The sequence below is a fragment of the Rousettus aegyptiacus genome, unplaced genomic scaffold, assembly GCF_014176215.1.
Source record: "Rousettus aegyptiacus isolate mRouAeg1 unplaced genomic scaffold, mRouAeg1.p scaffold_m13_p_9, whole genome shotgun sequence".
Classification (NCBI taxonomy): domain Eukaryota; kingdom Metazoa; phylum Chordata; class Mammalia; order Chiroptera; family Pteropodidae; genus Rousettus; species Rousettus aegyptiacus.
Window position 1 is genome coordinate 33,533,473 of NW_023416312.1, and position 19,200 is coordinate 33,552,672.

Here is a 19,200-nt window from a genome sequence, read left to right on the forward strand (position 1 = left end):
TTCTTACCACTTCACATTTAATAACTTTATTCTTTAAAAGAAGCCTATGAGACAGGTATTGTTATTTATCTTCCCTTACACATAAACTGAGGCCCAGAGAGGCTAGGTAACATATCTATGATCACGCACAGCTATTAATGGTAGAGCCAGGATCAAAATTCAGACAGTCTGACTCCATAGCTCATGCTCTTAAACATTAAGCCATGATGCAGGGGTGGCTGCCAATCCCCCACCCCAACCGCCATTCCCTCCACCCTGGCCTTGTCCTGTTTCTCCCCAATATTCCTCTGCTTTCCACCTCCAAAGCTGCTCATACAGTACCTTCCATCTGGAATATAGTCCCTATCATCTCTACCATCTGCAATCTGAGAAATCCCCCCACCCCTAGTTCCATCAAGATTCAGGTCATATGCCACTGCTAAAAGCCTTCCTGAAGCCCATTTCCGGCCAGAAATGATGGCTGATCCTGTTTAGAGCTCCCACACACAGCACATGTCTATCCTTTTTATGGAACAGGTTTGCTTTGGCAAAGTGTGACAGCTATTTGTGTTCATGACTCCCAGAATCCCAGCATAGGAAGAAAATTTGGTAATCTCCTAGCTAACACAGAGCACAGGGCCTAGAGCAGAATAGGTGCTCAATAAAAGCTTCTGGAGTAAGGAAGTCAATGAATGAATGAGCTTTGGTAGGCTGTGCTAATAAATTCTCTCATCTAAACTTTGACCACAGCCTCCAATCTCCTTTTCCAACCCATTCTCTATCCTGTGGCCAGAGCTTTCCAAAGTCCAAGTCTGACCATTTCTCTCACTGAAACCCTTCCATGGCTCCTCATGACTTGTTCAGAAGATAATTAAGCACTTTCTCTGTGCCAGGCATAGTGCTGGGTGCTGGAGTATAACAGTGAACGAGATGCTTAAGATTTATTCCATCAAGGATGTGACGTTCTAGTGAAAGAAGCAGACTATAACTATACACTCTCATTTTAGGTAGAGATCAGTGCTAGGAAGGAAAATACAGAATATAATGAAAGGTACTGTTTTAGATGTAGTGGTCGAAGTAGGTCTTTTTGAGGAAATGGCATGTAAGCAGAGCCCTGATGGAAAGGAGTGAGTGATCTGTGCAGTTATCTGAGCCAAGAGCAGTGCAGATAGAGGGTAGAGCCAGTGCAAAAGCCTCAAGGTAGGACTGTGCCCGCATGTTTGAGGAACAGAAGGGAAAGTGATAGAAGATAAGATAAGAGAGGTAATAGGGGCCAAATCATGAAGGGCATTCGGCCCACAATAAAGACTGGCTTTTGCCCTGATCAAGATGAGCAAAGGAGGGCTGAGATCTAACAGGTTTTGCAGGTATTATCATCCACAGGATAACCTCCAACTTCTTCACCATAGCCATGGATGGCTCTCCTGACCCAACCTCTACCTCATATACCCTCTGCTCCATCACCCCAACCTTGCTACCTCCTGCTCATCCTTCAACATTTCTCTCAGGTGTGCCTTTCCATGCCTGCCTGCCCCTTCCACACACGTTGGTTTACAGGCCCCTCCTCTATGCTGCCATAGGACCCTATAGTTACTTCCATCCCCAGGACAAGGACATTAATTAGCTCTTTGAAGTCTTGCAACTTGTTGAAGCAGGCATCATTAGTCCCATTTTACAGATGAGGACACTGAGGCTCAGGGAGGTGATGTGAACTGGCTCAAGGTCACACAGCTATTAAGTAAGAAAGTCAGGATGCAAACCCAGGGCTCGGGCTGTCTTTTCAAGACATCTCACTGCCTCTCCCCACTTCTGGCTGCATACTGCCTCTGGCTCTCCACTCTGGCAATTCACCCCCTGAGAGCTCACTACCCGATTTGGTTGCAAAGGGAGTAGTAGGGAGGTCAGACTGTAAACACAAGCTCCCTATAGGGCCTGTCAAAAGGATCAGGCTTGGGGGCATTGCTCCTCATGACCCACATACTGCTGAAGAAAAGAGACTTGGAGACATGAATCCCTTAACTCAGAGTGCGCTCTCTAGTGCTCTCACTCTCTTCTCTCCCCTTCTCTTTCTCTCACACACACACACACACACACACATACACACACACACACACACCTATGTGCATGCTCTGCTGGGCTATTCTGTGGGGGAACTGAGAGTGTCTTCTGTAGCAGAGAAATAAACCATGTAACACAAATAACCACAGTAAAAAGCTGAAAGTTCTCAGGGCTAGGGAACAGAGGAAGTGCTGGGGTTGCTCAGGAGAGAGATTCCTTCTGCTTGGGGGTGGCTGAGCAGAACAAAAATAAATTCGCACTTAAAGTGCACTTTCCCTGTATCAGGCATTTTCTGCATATTATTTAATCTGCGTGGCAAACGCAAAGGAAGAATTAGGATTCCTGTTCTGCAGGTGAGGGAAAGGGCTCTGAGGGGCGAAGTGACTGCCAAAGGTCTCAGAGCTAGGAAGTGGCAGAACAGGGACTCAAAGCCCAGAGCTTGTGCTAGTTCCCCTGCTGCCTGAAGGCTTCCTGGGGGAGGAAGCTTTTGAATGGAGCCTTGCCCAAGAGGAACTGATAGAGATAAGGAGTGAAGGGCCTTGAGAGCCAAGATACTAAGATGGGGAGAAGCAGGGCAGGACGTTTTGTAGGGATTCAGGGTAGCCTGTTCATGGCAGGGGCACCAACTCTCCCGGCTCCTGCTCCTAATGAGAGGTATCTCTCCCTCATTTCTTTTATTGGTGCTGCCCAGATCCAGGCAGCCAGCAGGGGATGGGATCGGATGAAGTTGCCATGGAAATAAGTGGGGGCTGTTGCTATAGATACCATAAGATGAGGGCAAGAGGAAGCTAGGGATGCTGAGGACTATCCCCATGACAACTTGGGCTGGAAGTGGAGAACGGAAATGAGAGACAAGAAAACAAAATGAGGAGGTCAGCGCACTTAGACAAGGCCAGGGGCTGTGAATTCTGGAGGAAGACCGGACAAAGAGACCAGACCTAGTGGTGGTGGTGGTGGTGGTGGTGGTGGTGGGGTTCCAGTCACCTCCCTCTCCTTTGACAGCTCTTCTGCAAGAGATTTCTGCTGCCCAATCTCAGTGCCATGGAGATTCCAAACCTGAGGCCAGCCCAGCTTGGCACAGGGGCTGGCAGGGGAGAAGGCCTGACCGGGTAGATAATGGACAAACACAGGCTGGTGGGCACACAGCACTGGGTTTGAATCCCAGCCCTGCTTCATTGCGGCCCTAAAAATAATAGCTGTCATTTACCGAATACCTACTTTTTGCTAAGGCTAGCAACCCTGCAAGGTCTGGGTTGTTCTACCTGAGGGGGATAACACAGATGAGTAAAACTGAGGTGCTGAGGGATGAAGCAATTTGCCCATAGTCTCAAAGCTCAGCAGTGACGGAACCAAGAGTCAAATCAAAGCTCCTGATCTTACCCACTGCCCTGTACTGAGCAGTTCCTTCAAGGTTGAATCCCTGAATTCTCCAGGTCCCCATGCCTTCCCACAGTGGAACACAGAGGGCCAGAGGCTGGGTCAATATTTGCGGAGTGTGTGCATGAGGAAGCAACCCAGGAGGGAGCAGGAAAGCCTGAGGTGAGTAGGCAGAACTGCCTGACTATGAGAGCAATGTTTGGCTGGCTGAGGGTAGAAGATCCACAGAACTGTGACGAACTTTATGAACCCTCCAACCACACAGGTGCAAAATGAGACCCCAACAGTCAAAGTGACTTGCCCTGGGTTGCACAGGATGAGAACCCAAGTCCCCTACCTTCCAGGCCAGTGTCCCATTTTTAACTTTTTCGCTGAATCTGTCCAACCTCCTCTTCCCAACCTTTAAGCTCCTAGACATCAGGAACAGCAGACTCCTTCCACTTCTTAGGCTATTGTGAGCTGATCTGCATCACCATGCCTGTGCTCACGCCCAGGATGCCCTCCATCTCTGCTTCACCCACACGCTCCTTCAGTCTGGGTAAGCTCATCTGTATTTTGCAGCACCCTAGGTAGGCAAGGCCTCCTGGGAAGTTGATTCTGACTCACTCAACCCCCACCCCAAACCTGACAGGGTCGACTATTCCCTCCTTTGTGTCCTGTGCACACTCACGGCACATGCACTTATGTCCAGTTAAATTGTGATTCTCTATTGAAGTGTCCATCTCTCATCCTGCTCTTGTTTCCCAAGGGCAGTGGCTGGTGTGATTCACCTCTGTGAACCCTCTGAGCCCAGGCCAAGGCCCAGCACACAGTAAGCACTCAGAAGCCACCTTGGTCCCCTAAGAGCACAGGTAGCAGTAATGCGTGTCTGCGTGACCATCTTGGCTGACGAATGTCACCCTAGAAGCCACAGCCCCACGCGCTCCAAAGCCACCCACACGCAGTCTTGTGATTATTTCTACTGGGCACACTCAGAGAGCCTAACAGGCACAGAAAGTTGCCACCTCACTCAATCGACCTCACACACTCAAAATTCCTCACACCCAGCCTCATACAATCATATCCCCTCAGAAACATACCACTGCACAGTCTCTCACTCCTATTAGACCTGTCGGCCTCATGTAAAGACATGCACGTATATGCACAGGCATAAACTTTTCCCTTACAACTGATAGAACCCTTCCCACTTCCCACAGCACAGACCCTCAGCCAATTCGGTTGCCTATGCCATGGCTCCAGCCATGGCCATCTGACTTTGACTTGCCCTGTCCCTCCATTGAGTTGAACACCTACACCCTACTTCCTTCTATCTCCAATCAAATGAAGGATAGAATGTTCTCCCACTCCCTAGCCACAGGGCACCTAGACCCACATGCCCTGTAGAGCCAGTCAAACAGAGCAATCTATGCACCATTCCTGAACACGGCCCTGGAGCTCTCCTCAAGTTTTTGTCCGTGCTCTGTCTCCTGTAATGCCTCCTCACCTCTCATCACCTATTCGAACCCTTCCCAGCCTTCCACTCTTGCCCCTCCTCCTCCAGAAAGCTGTCCTGAACGTCACCCCATAGTCCACCTTGACATCTCCTTCCTCTTTGGGCTGGGAACATACTTTGCTCATCACAGAAGTCATATCTGCTCAATCATTTCAGCTCTTCACACCTTGCTTACTCCTTCAAAGGATTTCTCATCTTGCCTGGGAAATGGAGAACTGATGGAGAACACAGCCACTATCTTAATTTTGATCCCTCACAGTATTTAGCTTGAAGCCTTGCACACAATAAGTGCTAAAGCAATGCCTTCTGGAAGAGTAAATAAGAGAGAGAGGAAGAGAGGGAAGGACAGAGGAACAGAGGAAGGAAGAAATAAATGAGAGTTCGAATGAGTGAATAAGTAGATAAGTTGAGCAACTGAGTGAAACAGTGAGTGAGGAAATGAGGTGAGCCTCTGGAACAACTATGAGATCAATACAATGGGGATGCTGAAGGGAGGGAAGAAAGAAAAGAAATGAGGGACTCTCACCTGGGCCTTAATCAAAACAAGAGCCACCAATCACAGCACACTTACCTAACCGTACATCAGACCCTACGCTGGGCTCCCTGTGTTTTCTTGCTAATCTTCATGACGGCCCAGAGCAATAAATGGAGATACCTAACCAAGTACTCAGGAGGTAAACGAAGCTCAAGGAGAAGAAAATCCCTGCTCCAGTTTATGTAGAAAGTAAGCAGAAGAACCAGAGGTAAACTCAGATTTGTCTAATGTCAATGGCTCGGAAAGAGAAAATCAGGGTATGAACCCCCTTGGGGGTCTCCTGGCTTTGCTCCTAACACAGATACATCATAGAACACGTGCATCCTACAGCCTACAAGGACATCTTTCACTCTCCTGTCAACAGCTTCTAAGGATTCTTAGGAACAGCTTCTGGCAGGTACAGAAAATATTTAGGGTCACTGCATCTGGGGAAAAACACTTCCCCTCAGATTCAGAGATCCCTAAAGCTGTAGAATCAGAATCTTGAATGTATATTATCAAGGACTCTTAACATCTCAGAATATCAAAATTACACCATCAGAATTTTTTTTAATGGTAGAATCATGAAATCTTCAAACTATAGGATTGGAGAATCCAAAAATCATTGCAGAAATAGAAACCACAGGATTGCATGGCATGTGTCACTGAATTCTCATATTTTAAATTCATAGTTTCTTAAAATTGTAGCATGTCAGAGCTGGAGGAGCCCTTGGAGATCCTCTGGTCAAGCCTCTCTCCTTCTTTTCTACATGGGGAAATCAGGTAGCAAAGAAGCCAACTGACATGTCTGAGTTGGCCAGTTCATGCCGCCTCAGATTGATGGGCTGCAGAAGGCAACAGGCTTGCCTATGGTGAGAGTGCCACACCACTCATTTAGTTATTGAGTGCTTTTTGGGTGTTGACAGTACTGCAAATCAAACCCTACTCTCTCCCAGCCCCTGTTCCCAGCCCTGGATAGGAAAGCAGGTAAGGCCCTAGTGGGGACAGGAAGAGGAAAACAGGGGTGGGGTGGAACATACATCAGACAGAGAGAAGAGATCAGCTTTTATTGATGGAAATTCCTTTGTACACAGTAACACGTACTCTGAAAGGTCTTTTCTTCCTGATCATATTTACAGAGCACTATGGGAGTGGCCAGGGGCATGGGACAAGGCCTTCAAGCAGTGGAGATGATGGCAGCGATGGCCACAGCGAAGAAACGAGCAACGAGGAACTAGGCAGGCTGGGTCCCGCCCTCTCTGGTCCTCTGAGCCCTAGGCACCCTGCATCTCTGTTTGTGCTCAAAGAGGACAGAGGTAGGTCCTTGGGATGTCATTTGGAGACCTCTCCAGGAGTGGCAGGCTCCAGGGTGCCTGGGGAGCGGGGAGTGGGGTGTGGTTGCAGGACGGTTCACGTTCCAAGCTCCAAGCTCCAAACTCTGCTGTTCCCATATTTTAGTCAGACCTAGGGCTCCAGCCTTTATAATTTGGGGGCTGGAGTCCAGGGGAAACAGCAGTGGGGATGGGAATTCCAAGAAGTTGGGGGAGGAAGGGACACGATGCTTGTCCATCTGATTCTTGAAGCAGGGACAGGGTCCCATGGGGGATCCCGGGGGTGGGGAGGCGGTGGGGGCAGTGGAGGGGAGCTGGTTAAGGCTTTTGCTTCTGCATAGAAAATGACCCTTGTCCTCTCAGTTACCGAGAGGAGGGGCTGCTGCACTCGGAGGCTGGACAGCAGAACTGATGAGCGTCTTCCTCTTCCTCTTCCTCAGTCTCCTCCTCCTCCTCTTCCCTGGGGCCAGGAAGGGCAGGGTAGAGGCCACAGGCGGCGGGTGACAGAGAGAGGCAGAGGCATTAGTTTGCAGAGCAGGGGAGATACATGAAGGGCTGGAACCAGGGAGGCGGGACTAGGATGGGGGTCCGAATGGGGAGGCGAGTGTGATGGATTATCCAGGGCCACACCTAACTCAGTGTCCGAAGAGCCTGTTGCTGGTCCTCTCCTGGGACATCCCTCCTGACACCCAGGCTGGGCTCCCTCTTAGGTCCTGCTTAGAGTATGTGAACTCCACTTCCGACCTTATAGGGGCCCAGCCTTCATTTGAATTTAAATAGTAGCAATCTGCTTTCTGGGGCACTTTGCATACATCATCTCATTTAACCCTCCTCAACAACTCTTCAACATTTAAGAGGTGAGAGAATTGCAGTTTGGAGTTATGGTGGATAACCTGCCCCAGGTCACATAGCTGGATGGGCAGTAGAATCAGGATTTAAACTCGGAGTTCCTGGAGCTCCCAGTCTCTGACTCATCCCACCAGGATCTTTGGGTGAACTTGGCGCTAGCTCTAGAAATCCACCCTGCCTTTGAAGGACAAAAATTTGTATTTCCTGAAGGCTCAAAGTTGGGAAAATCGAAGATGCTTAGAAATGGAGTGTGGAAAGCCCACAGCTCAGGAAGCAAACAGAGCTGGGTTCCAATGCCAGCTCTACAAGTGCTTCCAGGCTATATTGCCCAGGCATATTATTGCCCCTCTTGGACCTTCAGTTTTCTCACCTGCAAAGGTGGGGCTCATATGTCAACCCCACAGGATTGTTGCAAGGACTGGAACATACATCAAATGCCTGGCAGAGAAGAGCAAGGGGAACATGGTGGTGATTGTTTACTGCTTGTGAGCTGAATCTAGCCCTCAAGGTGACTGTTTGCGCCCACACATAAGCACCACAGAGGTGGGGAGGAGTCATTGTAGGAACAAGAGGAACGGTTCCAGGGGCCAGTCTGCATGTGGCACTCACTGGAGCTGGGCCAGTTTAGTGGGGTGGATGGACAGACAATAGTGATGGGGTGGACAGACAATAGTGATGGGGTGCGGGTAGGGAGGTGTGACCAGGTGCCCACTCCCAGACCCCTTGGCTGGGGGAGGCAGTAAGTATGGAATCCAGGAAACTAGAGGATTGGGAAAAGATGGGAAGGAAAGAGGATAGGCAAGGGAAGGCAATGCTGTCCATCTGACAGACAAGCATGCACTCATGCACGTGTGCACGCACATATACACACACACACACACATCCATGCATGCACACCCTCCTCTACTCAGAGTTCCCTTTGAAACACTGTTCCACAGAGTCACTGAGTCAGCAAAACCACATGAACCAGGGCTCAAGTCCTGAGCAAGTAACTCACCCTTCGTGAGTCTCCCATTCCTCATCTATAAAAGGAGAAGAAAGCTTCACAACTCTCAAAGCTGTCATGAGGAACAAATAATGTTCTAGGCCCACTGCTCACTCCCCTCGTATCCAGGCCAGGCCTCTGCTACCCTCCACCCTGACACTGCAGCCATTTCCTGATTTCTTCTCCCTACTCTCTTGGACCACATTAGCCTTCCTAAAGCTCACCTTCGAACATAAATCTCCTTTGCTCAGACACCCACCTTGGCTCCCCATTGCTTCCTGGATAAAGTTCGGACTACTCAATTTGGCATTCGAGGCTCCCCCACCATATGGCCTCACCTGGCCTTTCCTGTTTGCTGGAAAAAGCACGAGTTTTAGAGTCAGAGAGGCAGGGTGTGAATTATCAGCCCTATCGCCTACTAGCTGAGTAAACTTGGGTCCATTTCTTCATTTTGCTAGGGCTTATTTTCCTTATTTGTAAAATGAGGAAATACCTCTTCCACAGGGCATGGCATGGTTAAATAAATTCAAGCATGTAAAGCACCTGCCACAGGGTAGGTTTGGTGCTTCACACATGGTAACTGTTATTATCTGACATTATCAGTGGCATCAACGTTATCCTGCTCATTTATGCCCAGCCTTCGTCAGACTAGTTTGTTCATGATTCCATCAGCATGTCCAGTATGTTCACACTGCTATCCCTTTGCTGATTCTGTTTCTTCCTTCTGCACAGATCTTTGTTTATTGAAATCCTGTTTGAACTTCATGGCCCAGCTCAAATGCTGCTTCCTGCAGGAAGTCCTCCCTAACTCTCAACCAGAAGTATTCTTTGCTTCCTCCTGGCTCCGGCATCCATGTCCTGGGTTAGATATCTCCATTTGTTGAACTTTCCTGAACATTTCTTTCACCAATGCCCTCAGTGCCCTGTATCCTACCCCCGACAACTACAACCACCACCTCTGCTTTCCTTCCCTGTAAGAAAGAGAGGGCCCCTATGCTATTTAAGGCCAGTCTCTCTGCCTGGGCTCTGGAGCCCACCTCTGCTGCCTCCTCCACAGCAATCATCCCCTCTCCCTCTTGTATTTCAACCTCTCCCTCTCTGTGCCTCCTTCCTACCAACATTTATAGAAGCTCAAGTATCTCCCATCTGGGATAAAAACCCTCTATCTGCCCCCACATCTCCCTCTAGCAATCACTGCCCCTCTCTCCTCTTCACAGCTAAGCTTCTTGAGAAATTTGTCTACACTGGCCATCTCCATTTCGGTACCTCCCACGAGCTCTTCAACCCACTGCAATCTGCCTCATGCGCCCACCACACCACGGAAACTGTTCTTGGTAAGGTCTCCCAGGACCTCCTAGTGGTTAAAGCCAATAGACTCTCTCCCACCCTCATTTTACTTCCCCCAGCTGTAACATTTGCCACTCTTAACAAGCCCCTCCTGGGCACAGAGGGCTCTTTCCTTCCTCTGCTTCAGTGAGCCCACTCCCTGCTGATTTTCCTCCCACTTCTCTGCCCACCCCCAGCTCCTCTTCCTCTCCCCATTCCTTATGTGTTGGTACTTCTTCCCCAGTTCTGCTCCCATCCTCTTCTCTTTCATTCCACACTCGCTGTCACTGATCTCATTCCATTCCATAACTTCAGGTATGGCTGAGGACGCCTGCAGCTCTCCCTCTAGCATGGCCTCCCTCCTGGGTCCCAGACCCATCAAGCCTAATGCTTGCTGGAAGCTCCACCAAGATGGCCTTTACGGCCTTCAGAGCTCACAGGGACCTCTAACTTAGCGTCTTACCACTGCAAACCCATCCGCCTGCATTTTGCAACTTAGTGAAAGGCACCACCATCCATCTAGACGCACCTGGGAGTCATGCTGGATTCTTCCTGCTCCCTTAGCAATTCCAGTCACCAAATCCTGCTGATTATACCTTCTAAATAGTTCCTGAAGGCTATATATACATCATTTGGCCCCTGATGTGTTATTTTCTACACCTCTTGCCCCTTGTCCACTTTCCAGTTTTACTGGTCTCCCTTGCCTCAGGGTCTTTGCACTGATGTTCCTTCTATTTGGAACATTGTCCCCAGATAGGTGTGGCACCAGACACAGTCTGTATATTTAGTTGTTTGTTTATTATTTATCTGTCTCACCCACTGTGAGATGTATCAAGACAGACATCTGTTTTGTTCAGTGCTATAGCCCTAATCCCCTGCACAGTGCCTGGCACTCAATAAATATTTGTTGAATGAATAAATGTACTGCCAGGCTTGAACACTGCAACTCACTGTGAATTCCACCCTGGTATCTCTAACCCCACCCCACACTCCATTATGTATTCAGTCTCTAACTCCAGTCCTCTCTTCCTCCTAACTGCCTCCCTAGTTTCCTTTCCTTCTAAAGTGCTAATCTGATCATGCCATTTTTCCCCAGTCAAAAATTGCTCATGGCTCTCCACCTGCCTACCACAAATGAAAGAAGCCTGAACTCCCCAGACAACTGTTGAAAGCATGTCTAACTTTTTCACCCCCCTCCCCCAATGTTCAGTTTCAGCATTTCTCACCTCCAGGCCTTTGTGTACACTCTCAGAACATCCTCTCCCACTTCTATCTCTCAAAGTCCTTATGGACTTGGAATGACTGGCTGAAACACTACTTTTTTTCAGAAAACTCATAAACCAGAAACGATTCCTCTCCAAAATCCATAGAGAAATAAGTGTCTTCAATGTCCCTCAGGATCTCTGACTATTAAGAATAGGATGAAAGGTAGTAATTATGACTGGGACCAAAGACTTTGGGTGCTGGGTGAACACTAATAGTGGTTCTCTTTTCCTCCTTATTACCCTGGACTCATGTCCCTCTGGCCCTCTGCTAATGCTGACTCATCCTTGCCTCCTCCCTTTCTCTCATCTTCTATTGGCATCTATCTCATTAATAACTCTCAAAGAATTTAGATTCCACAATTCGAAATTAAAATGCTTCTGTGTGAATGGTGCCCACTGGAGTAGTGCAACACGGTAGCCCTGCTCAAATCCATTTCTTCTATGCCAATACTCCAGTTTGCTCCTTCCAGCTGGCATCCATGCATACAATCCATTTTTCATATTCCTAATGTGATGTTTCTAAATCATAAATTTTACAAAATTTCTCTCCTATTCAGAATTCATTCACATGATGCTTTGTCACCAGCAACACTGGTTCTTAACTGTTCGGGGGCAACACAAACCCTTTATGCATTTAATGAAATCCATTAAACATCTCCTTGACAAAAAATACACATTTTGTATTAAATTTCACGCACTCAAGGTTAAGGAACTCTGGCCCTACCCAATTACATCTAGGCTCTTTTGCATATGCTGTTCCATTTGACTGGGATGTTTTACAACACTTCACCCTCTGTCCCTGGCTAACTCTTACTCACCCTCTAAGATTTAGTTCTCAGGCTGAGTTGACTGCACCAGCCTAGACAGGGCCAGATCCCCTCCTCTGGATTTCCACAGCCCCCTGTGCTCTTCTCTGTAATATCTCTTCTTAGTCTCCCCAACTGACTGCGAGCTTGTGGAAGGCAAGAACCATTACCCAGCATAGGCCCTGGGAGTTCTACCACAGCAGAACTCCATTAGTGTCTACTGAAATGCATACTAATAAATGCTATACTCTTTTCTGAGTATTCATCATGTACCAGGCACTCAGGGAGGTGAATTCTATTTATGATCTCATCCACTCCTCAATAAATAAACCCCATGACATTCGTGGTATTGTGTCCTTTTTAACAGTTAAGGAGTTAGGTTCAGAGATGTGAAGTGAGTTGTTTAAGATCACCCAGCTAGTGAGTGACAGGGTTGGCACTGAAATTGAGACATGTTGGCACCAACACAAATATTGGTCCACCGTGCTTCCCTGCTCTGGACTATGAAATTGAGAGATGGTATCCCCAAAAGAACAGGACCACGAACCAAGGCCAGAATGTCCTGCCTAGGCTCCATTTCCCAGGGCCACTTGCTTTTATTTTCCCTCCTGTGTCATCTTCATGCCAATACCAGGCACCTGGCTCTCTTTACTTTTGAAGAGACCCCCTCCATCCCATGGACTACTCTGAGCCTCTTCATCCCAAAGCCCCACTATGGTCAGGCCCATCATTTGCTCCAGAACCAACCCCAGACATGTACAGCTTTTAGATCCAATCTAATGCTACATGCTTGGTCGTGAGGAAAACAAGACATGGGTAGTCTCTACCCTTCAAGAGCTGAGAGTCACTCAGGAATTTTACATGTATCATCTCTAATCCTAAAATCAGCTCTGAAAGGTAAGTAGGCATTATCCTCATTACACAGATGAGGAGACAGAAGTCTCAGAGGTTAAATGGCTTGCCCAAAGTCAGAGAGTTGGCAAGTGCCCACACTTGAACTTGAAAGATACTGACTCAACCATTTCCCCCCATTAGGTCATCCCACTTGGAAAAGCCAAAAAGTGGGCATCCATTTCTGGCAGGGTTGGGGGAAGAAGGAAAGTTATTACTCTTTCAAGGCACAATACATATGTCCCCTCCTATAGGGGACAGATAGGGTGAGGTGCCCCTCCTCTGGCAGCTCCCTGAGCCTACTTCTGTCCCATTCCAAATCATACTGTGCTGCCATTGTCTATGTGTCTTTCTCCCTTCCAGACTTGAGCTAACGGTAGAACCAGATACAGTTCATTTCTATATCCCACCAAGGTTCAGCACAAGGCCTAACCGAGAGCAGGCAGGACAAATGCTTGCTAAATGAATTGGGGTGTGTGTGGGGGGCAGAATTCAAGCTACTTATTAAAAGGAAAAGCAATATCTGAACAGTTGGATACAGGAAAAAGATGTAGAGAAGGAGGGAAATGAGTTAGTAAAAGTAAGGAAATGTGACCAAAAAAAAAAAAAATCCAGTACTTTTGAAATCGTGACAGGATGGGTATAATGTATTGTCATTATTGTTATAGGAGTTTTGTTTTCCTCACAAGATGGGATCATCTTGTGATGGGATCATACCATAAGCGCTGTTCTGCTTTTTTCATGCAACAATAAGTCTTGAAGATCTTTCCATGCCTGTATATGGAGATATATCTTTTTCTTTTGATCTTCTACAGAGTAATCCATATTATGGGTAGATCATGAAGGAAAAGCTGTTTCTTACTGATGGACATTTAGGTTGTCTTAACTTTTTTCCATTACAAACAATGCTGCAATGAATATCTTTGCATATGTCTGGAAGTAGTTTTGAAGGACAGATCCCTAAAAGTTGAATTGCTGGGCTAAAGGAATGCATATTTTATTTAAAATGTGGATAAAAGTTATTCCTGTTGCTTTAACATTTTTGCAGACTGGTTAAAAATAAAAGAGCATTCCTACTTGTAATCCTGTCTTTGTTTTGAGAAGAATATATCATGCTTTGAAATTGTGAAAGGGTGCATATAACATGCTGTCATTGTTCATTAAGGGTTGGTTGAGAATGCTATCCTTGAGGGTATGTGATAAAGAGTTGCACAGTATGGCTTATGTTTACAGCAAGGATTGAGGTGTTTTAGAAAAGGCCTCTGGCTGGCCAAATTGAGGTCCATCTAAGTAGTAAAACCTTAGAGAAATCTACCTTCAAGACTTGGTTCCTGGCTTGGACGTATATGACACTTAAGATTCTGGTGGCAACTAACTGTCCCATTAAAAAAAAAAAGGTACCGGTTTGCACTGCAATCAAGGTATGTGAGAAGTTCTGTTTCCTCACAACCCTTTCCATCTTTTAATTTCTGGTACTTTAAAATTGGTACTTCATTGTTGTTTTAGTTACATTTCTTTACCTATTAGTAAGCTTGAATATCTTTTTTTTCATTCATTAGCTAATTATCTGTTTCTTCTCTGAATTGTCAAACTATGTCATTTCTCCATTTTAAATGGGTTGCACACCTTTTTCTTACTGTCTTCCTGGATACCATATAGATATACACAGAGACACTAACATTTGCCTGATATCCATGTAACAAATACTTTCTTCTATCTGCTTGTTTATGTTTTAACTTTGTATATAGTATACTTTCTCCACACAGAAGTTCTTAATTTTAATGTAGTCAAAATTATTGCTCTTCACTTTATGGCTTATGGGTTTTTAAGACATGCTCAGAAAAGCTTCTCTAGTCTAATATTATAAAAATATTCTAGACTTTCCTTTGGCATGTTTCCAGTTTTATTTTTTTGTATTGGTTTTGTATGAGATAGCGGTATGACTTATTTTTTTCTAAAACGGTAGCTAACAGTCCCATCCCATTTACTGACTCCCCAATGATTTGAAATGTGTTCTTTATCATAAATTAAATTCCCCTATGAATATATGGATTTCTTTCTATACTCTCTACTTTGTTCCATTTGTGTATTCCTCTATTTCTGTGATGATATAATATTTCTAACTACTGCAGCTTTATGGTAAGTTTATTGTATCTTATAGGGCAAGTCCCCCCCCCCATTGTTCTTTTTAAAATTTTTCTTAGTTATTCCTGGGCATTTACTTTTCCAAATGAACCTCAAAACCAATAGCCCAATTCGCAAGGGAAATACCACTGACATTTTAATGAGAAATGCATTGAATCTTTTGACCAATTGAGGGGAAATTGTCATTTTTACCATATTGAACTTCCTATCCAGTAACAGAATAGGATTCTTGATTTATTCAAGTCTTCTTACAGTCTTTGATGAAATCTTTAAAACTACTTCACATTTCTTGTAAATTCTTAGAAATTTTATAATTTGTTTTGCTATTGTGAATAGAATTTTTTCTATTATGTTTTCTACTTAGTTATTGCTGGTATTCAGAGAAGCTAATAGTTTGGTTGGATATTTATTTATCTTGTATCTACCCATCTCACCAAATTTTCTTATTAGTTCTAATAATTTTTCCTTTTATTCTCTTTAATTATCTAAGTAGACAACCATGTCATCTTTGAATCATGCTAATGCCGATTCTTTTTTTCTAATATTTATACCACTTATTTCTTTTTTCAATCCCATTGGTTAAACTTCCAGAAAAACAATAGTTAGTGACAGTGATAGCAGTCATCCTTGTTTTGTTCCTGGATTTAATGGAAATTTATCTCGTACTCCTCTGTTACATTTGATGATTATGTTTGGTTTTTTACAAAAAATCTTTACCAAGTTAAGAAAGTTTTCGTTGATTCCTAGCTTACTGTACTAGTTATCTATTGCTGTGTAACAAATTACCCAATGCAACAAGAGATAACTAAGACGCTTAATAAGAGTTTTTAAATCAAGAATGAATATGTTATTTTGTCAGATTATTTTTTTCAGCATTTATGGAGACAGTTATATGATCATTTCTCTTTAATCTATTAATATAACTAATTACAATGACATCTTTCCTAATGTTAAACAATCCCTACACTCCTGGGACAAATCACTCGTCATGATACATTCTTCTTTTAATACATTGATGGATTCAATCTGATAATTAACATATCTATTACTATATTAATATGTGGCATTAGGCTATAGTTTTCCTTTTTCTTTTCTTTTTCTGCCTAAACCCGTCCAGTTATACTACTCCTCCCGGAATGAACTAAAAAGCTGTCAATCTTTTCCTAGTATTTGATCTTTCAAGATTTAATAGCACTCACATCATATCAGCACTTCCATAATAACTGGGCCTGGTACCATTTCTAAGGAGAAAACTTGGGCCATCTTTTAAATTTCTTCTATATTTTTCTATTATGTTTAGGTTTTTTGCCACTCCTTAAGTCATTTGGTAATTTATATTTTCCTAGAAAACCATCCATTTCATCTAGATTTTCACATTTATTGGTATAAAATTATACAAAGCATTTTCTTATGACTTCTTCCTTCTCCTCAGAATCTGTGGTTAAATCTCTTCATCATACCTTATTTTATTTATGTTTTCTTGCCTTTTTCTCAGACATTTCTGCCAAAGGACGGTCTGTCCACTTTACTGTCCTTTTCAAAAACTACCTCTTGGTTTATCAAATCTTTTGTTTTCTATTTAATTAATTTCTTGTCTTATCTATAGTAAGTACTTTATTCTGATTTCTTTTGGTTGTTCTTACTCTAGATTCTTGAGTAAGAATCTAGTTCATTTAATTTAAACTGTCTTGAGTAACTACTTCATTTAATTTAAACTGTCTTATTCTCTAGTAAAAGCATTTCCCCCTGGGAACCCACATGGTCATATCCCGTAGGTTTTGATACATCGTATTCTCATTGACATTTATTCTAAATCTTCCATAAATTCCATTCTTTTTTCCTCTTTAACACAAATATTTTAAAACTTTCAAATAGGCCTAGTCTTTTTGCCATTATTATTAATATTTCATTTTATTGCATTGTAGAAACTATAAAATGTGTTTTTTAATTAACTTGAAAATAATATTGTTCTTCAAAGGTGTTAATAGATTGTTCCCTCTGGCTAAACACCCTTCTCCATCCTATCCAACTGGCAAACTCCTACTCATCCTTCAAAACAGCTCAAATGTTACATATTCTAGGACCAACCACTCCCATTTTGGGGAACAGGTGTCTAGGGAAGGATTTTTTAGGAAGGACAAACTACAAACAGATTCTGAATGTCCTCTTTGGTCTCCTGACCTGGTCCCCTTGTCACTCTTCTTACACACACAGACACCCATTCCACAATCACTCCAGGGGCTAGAGGGAGGTGGGGTGGGGATCTGGCAATGATATTGTATACTTGTGTGGAAGGGTGAAGGATTGGGGGAGGGATGGGTCTAGCTCTTACCTGCTCTCTGCCAGCCTGCCTGAGGGGGTAAGCTTCATGGAGTCAAGGACCTGAGTAGGACAGCAATACTGGTGTAGAGTATGAGACGCTGTGGACCTGAGAGACAGTGAGAGACAGAGAGAGAAAGAGAGAGACAGAGAGAGAGACAGGGAGGGAGGGGAGAGGCAGGGTGGGGAAAGGGGACAAAGAGGCGAGAGTGAGTGGAGGGGGTGGGAAGACTGGAAGGAATGGGTGGTGGAGGATAGGGAGGGGTGGGAGTCAGGGAGGCAAGAAGGAGGGAAGGGAGGGAAGAAAGGGAGACAGGGAAGGAAGGAAGGAAGGGAAGAAGGAAGGAGGGGAGGAAGGAAGGAAGGAAGGAAGGAAGGAAGGAAGGAAGGAAGGAAGGAAGGAAAAAAGGAAGAAAAAAAGAAAAAAACCACAAAGTCAAGAAAGAGAGGACGGCACTCGAACCACAAACAGAACACAACGACAACAGGGGGCAGCAGAGACAAAAGAGTTGGGCTGGGCCTCCTGTGTCCCAGGTGACTCCGTGGGGACCCTGGCCACGGAGACACTGGGACACCATAGCAAGGAAAGGGGAAGGGAGCCCTCCTCACACCAGACGCCACAAGGGTAGGGAAGAGGGGAGCAGGAAGGGGGGGTGAGAGAGAAGGGCAAAAAATGTATGGGGGGGCTCCCCTTTATAGAAGACCCCTCACACGAAGTGAGGGAGGGATGGAGAGAGGAGAGGCTCTGGGTCTGAAGAGTGGGAAGAACCCAAGCCAGGTGGGTAGAGGAAACACTGTTGGAGAAGAGGGAGAGAGACAGCAAGAAACTGAAAGACAAGGAAAGGATGACACAGTAAAGGAGAAAGACAGAAAGAGGAAGACAGAGAAAGGGCAAGACAAAGGACACAGAGAGAAGACAGGGAGAGGCAGAGAGTGCTAAAGCAAAAGAGAGGAGAAGTGAGGGCGGAGGAGAGCTGACAAGGTTTCAGTAGTCTTGGTGACAGAATGGGACTAGGGGGTGAGTGGGTGGGGTGAGTGGGCAGGTGGGGCCCAGGGAGCCAGAAGACAGGGTGGTTCAGAGGAGCAGGGGTCTTTGCTTCCAAGGCCAGTGCTGCTGCGCCCCCAGCCCAGGGCAGGGCCCATGCTCCACCCCCCAGTGCTGTGTCCCCACCCCTAATTCAGGGTCCAAAGGCCCATATGCCTCCTGTTTCCCGTGATCAAAGTCCAGAGAATGGAAAGGGAGAGGAGGGACAGTAGGGCAGCGAGGCCGAGGTCCCTGACCTACCCAGCACAGGGCAGATGCTGGGAGCGGAGCTGGTTCTTCCAGGTCAGCCAGCCCCTGTGCTCCACAAGCCCCTGAAGGCAGGTTGTGGTCAGGGCCTAGCCATTCAAGAGCCCAAGTAGAGACCCAGAGATGTGGCTGCAGGCCAGGCCAGCTGCCCACTATCTCATTTGCTGCAAATTTGAGGATGCCCAAATCTCAGAACCTTACAAAATCTTGGAATCTGAGACTCTTCTTATAAGAGACTCTGAAATCATCATCATCATCAGAACGACTATTTCTCAAGTGCCATCTATGTACCAGTCACCAACCCAAGTCCTTGACTCATTATGTCATTAAATCTGAGATTCAGAGACCCCAAGGCTGCTGGAATGTTGGTATCAGAAAATCTCAGCAGCTACAGGGAGCTCTGCAGTGCCAGGTCAGACTAGCATGCCAGGCAGCCACCAATCACACCCCTCCCAGGCCATGGACTGCGCTCCTCAGGGCTCCAGGGCCCTTACACTGTTGGACACCCGAATGCCCATGGGCTCGCCCACTTGAGCTGGTTCCCTCCCCCAAGCCTCCAAGAGTCCAAGTGG

General features: G+C 45.7%; 1 protein-coding gene across 5 annotated transcripts in view; it reads right to left on the reverse strand.

Annotated features, from left to right (window-relative positions):
- IQSEC2 (IQ motif and Sec7 domain ArfGEF 2) overlaps positions 1-19,200 on the reverse strand; it is a 76,498-nt gene that overhangs the window by 21,612 nt on the left and 35,686 nt on the right. For 3 of the 5 annotated variants that reach the window (XM_016132505.2, XM_036226427.1, XM_036226425.1), the window contains one exon: positions 17,351-17,446. The exons of the other annotated variants lie outside the window; for them this stretch is intronic. In XM_016132505.2, coding sequence (XP_015987991.2) covers positions 17,351-17,446 — 96 coding nt within the window. The remainder of the gene's footprint in view (positions 1-17,350; positions 17,447-19,200) is intronic. 5 annotated transcript variants of the gene reach the window in all.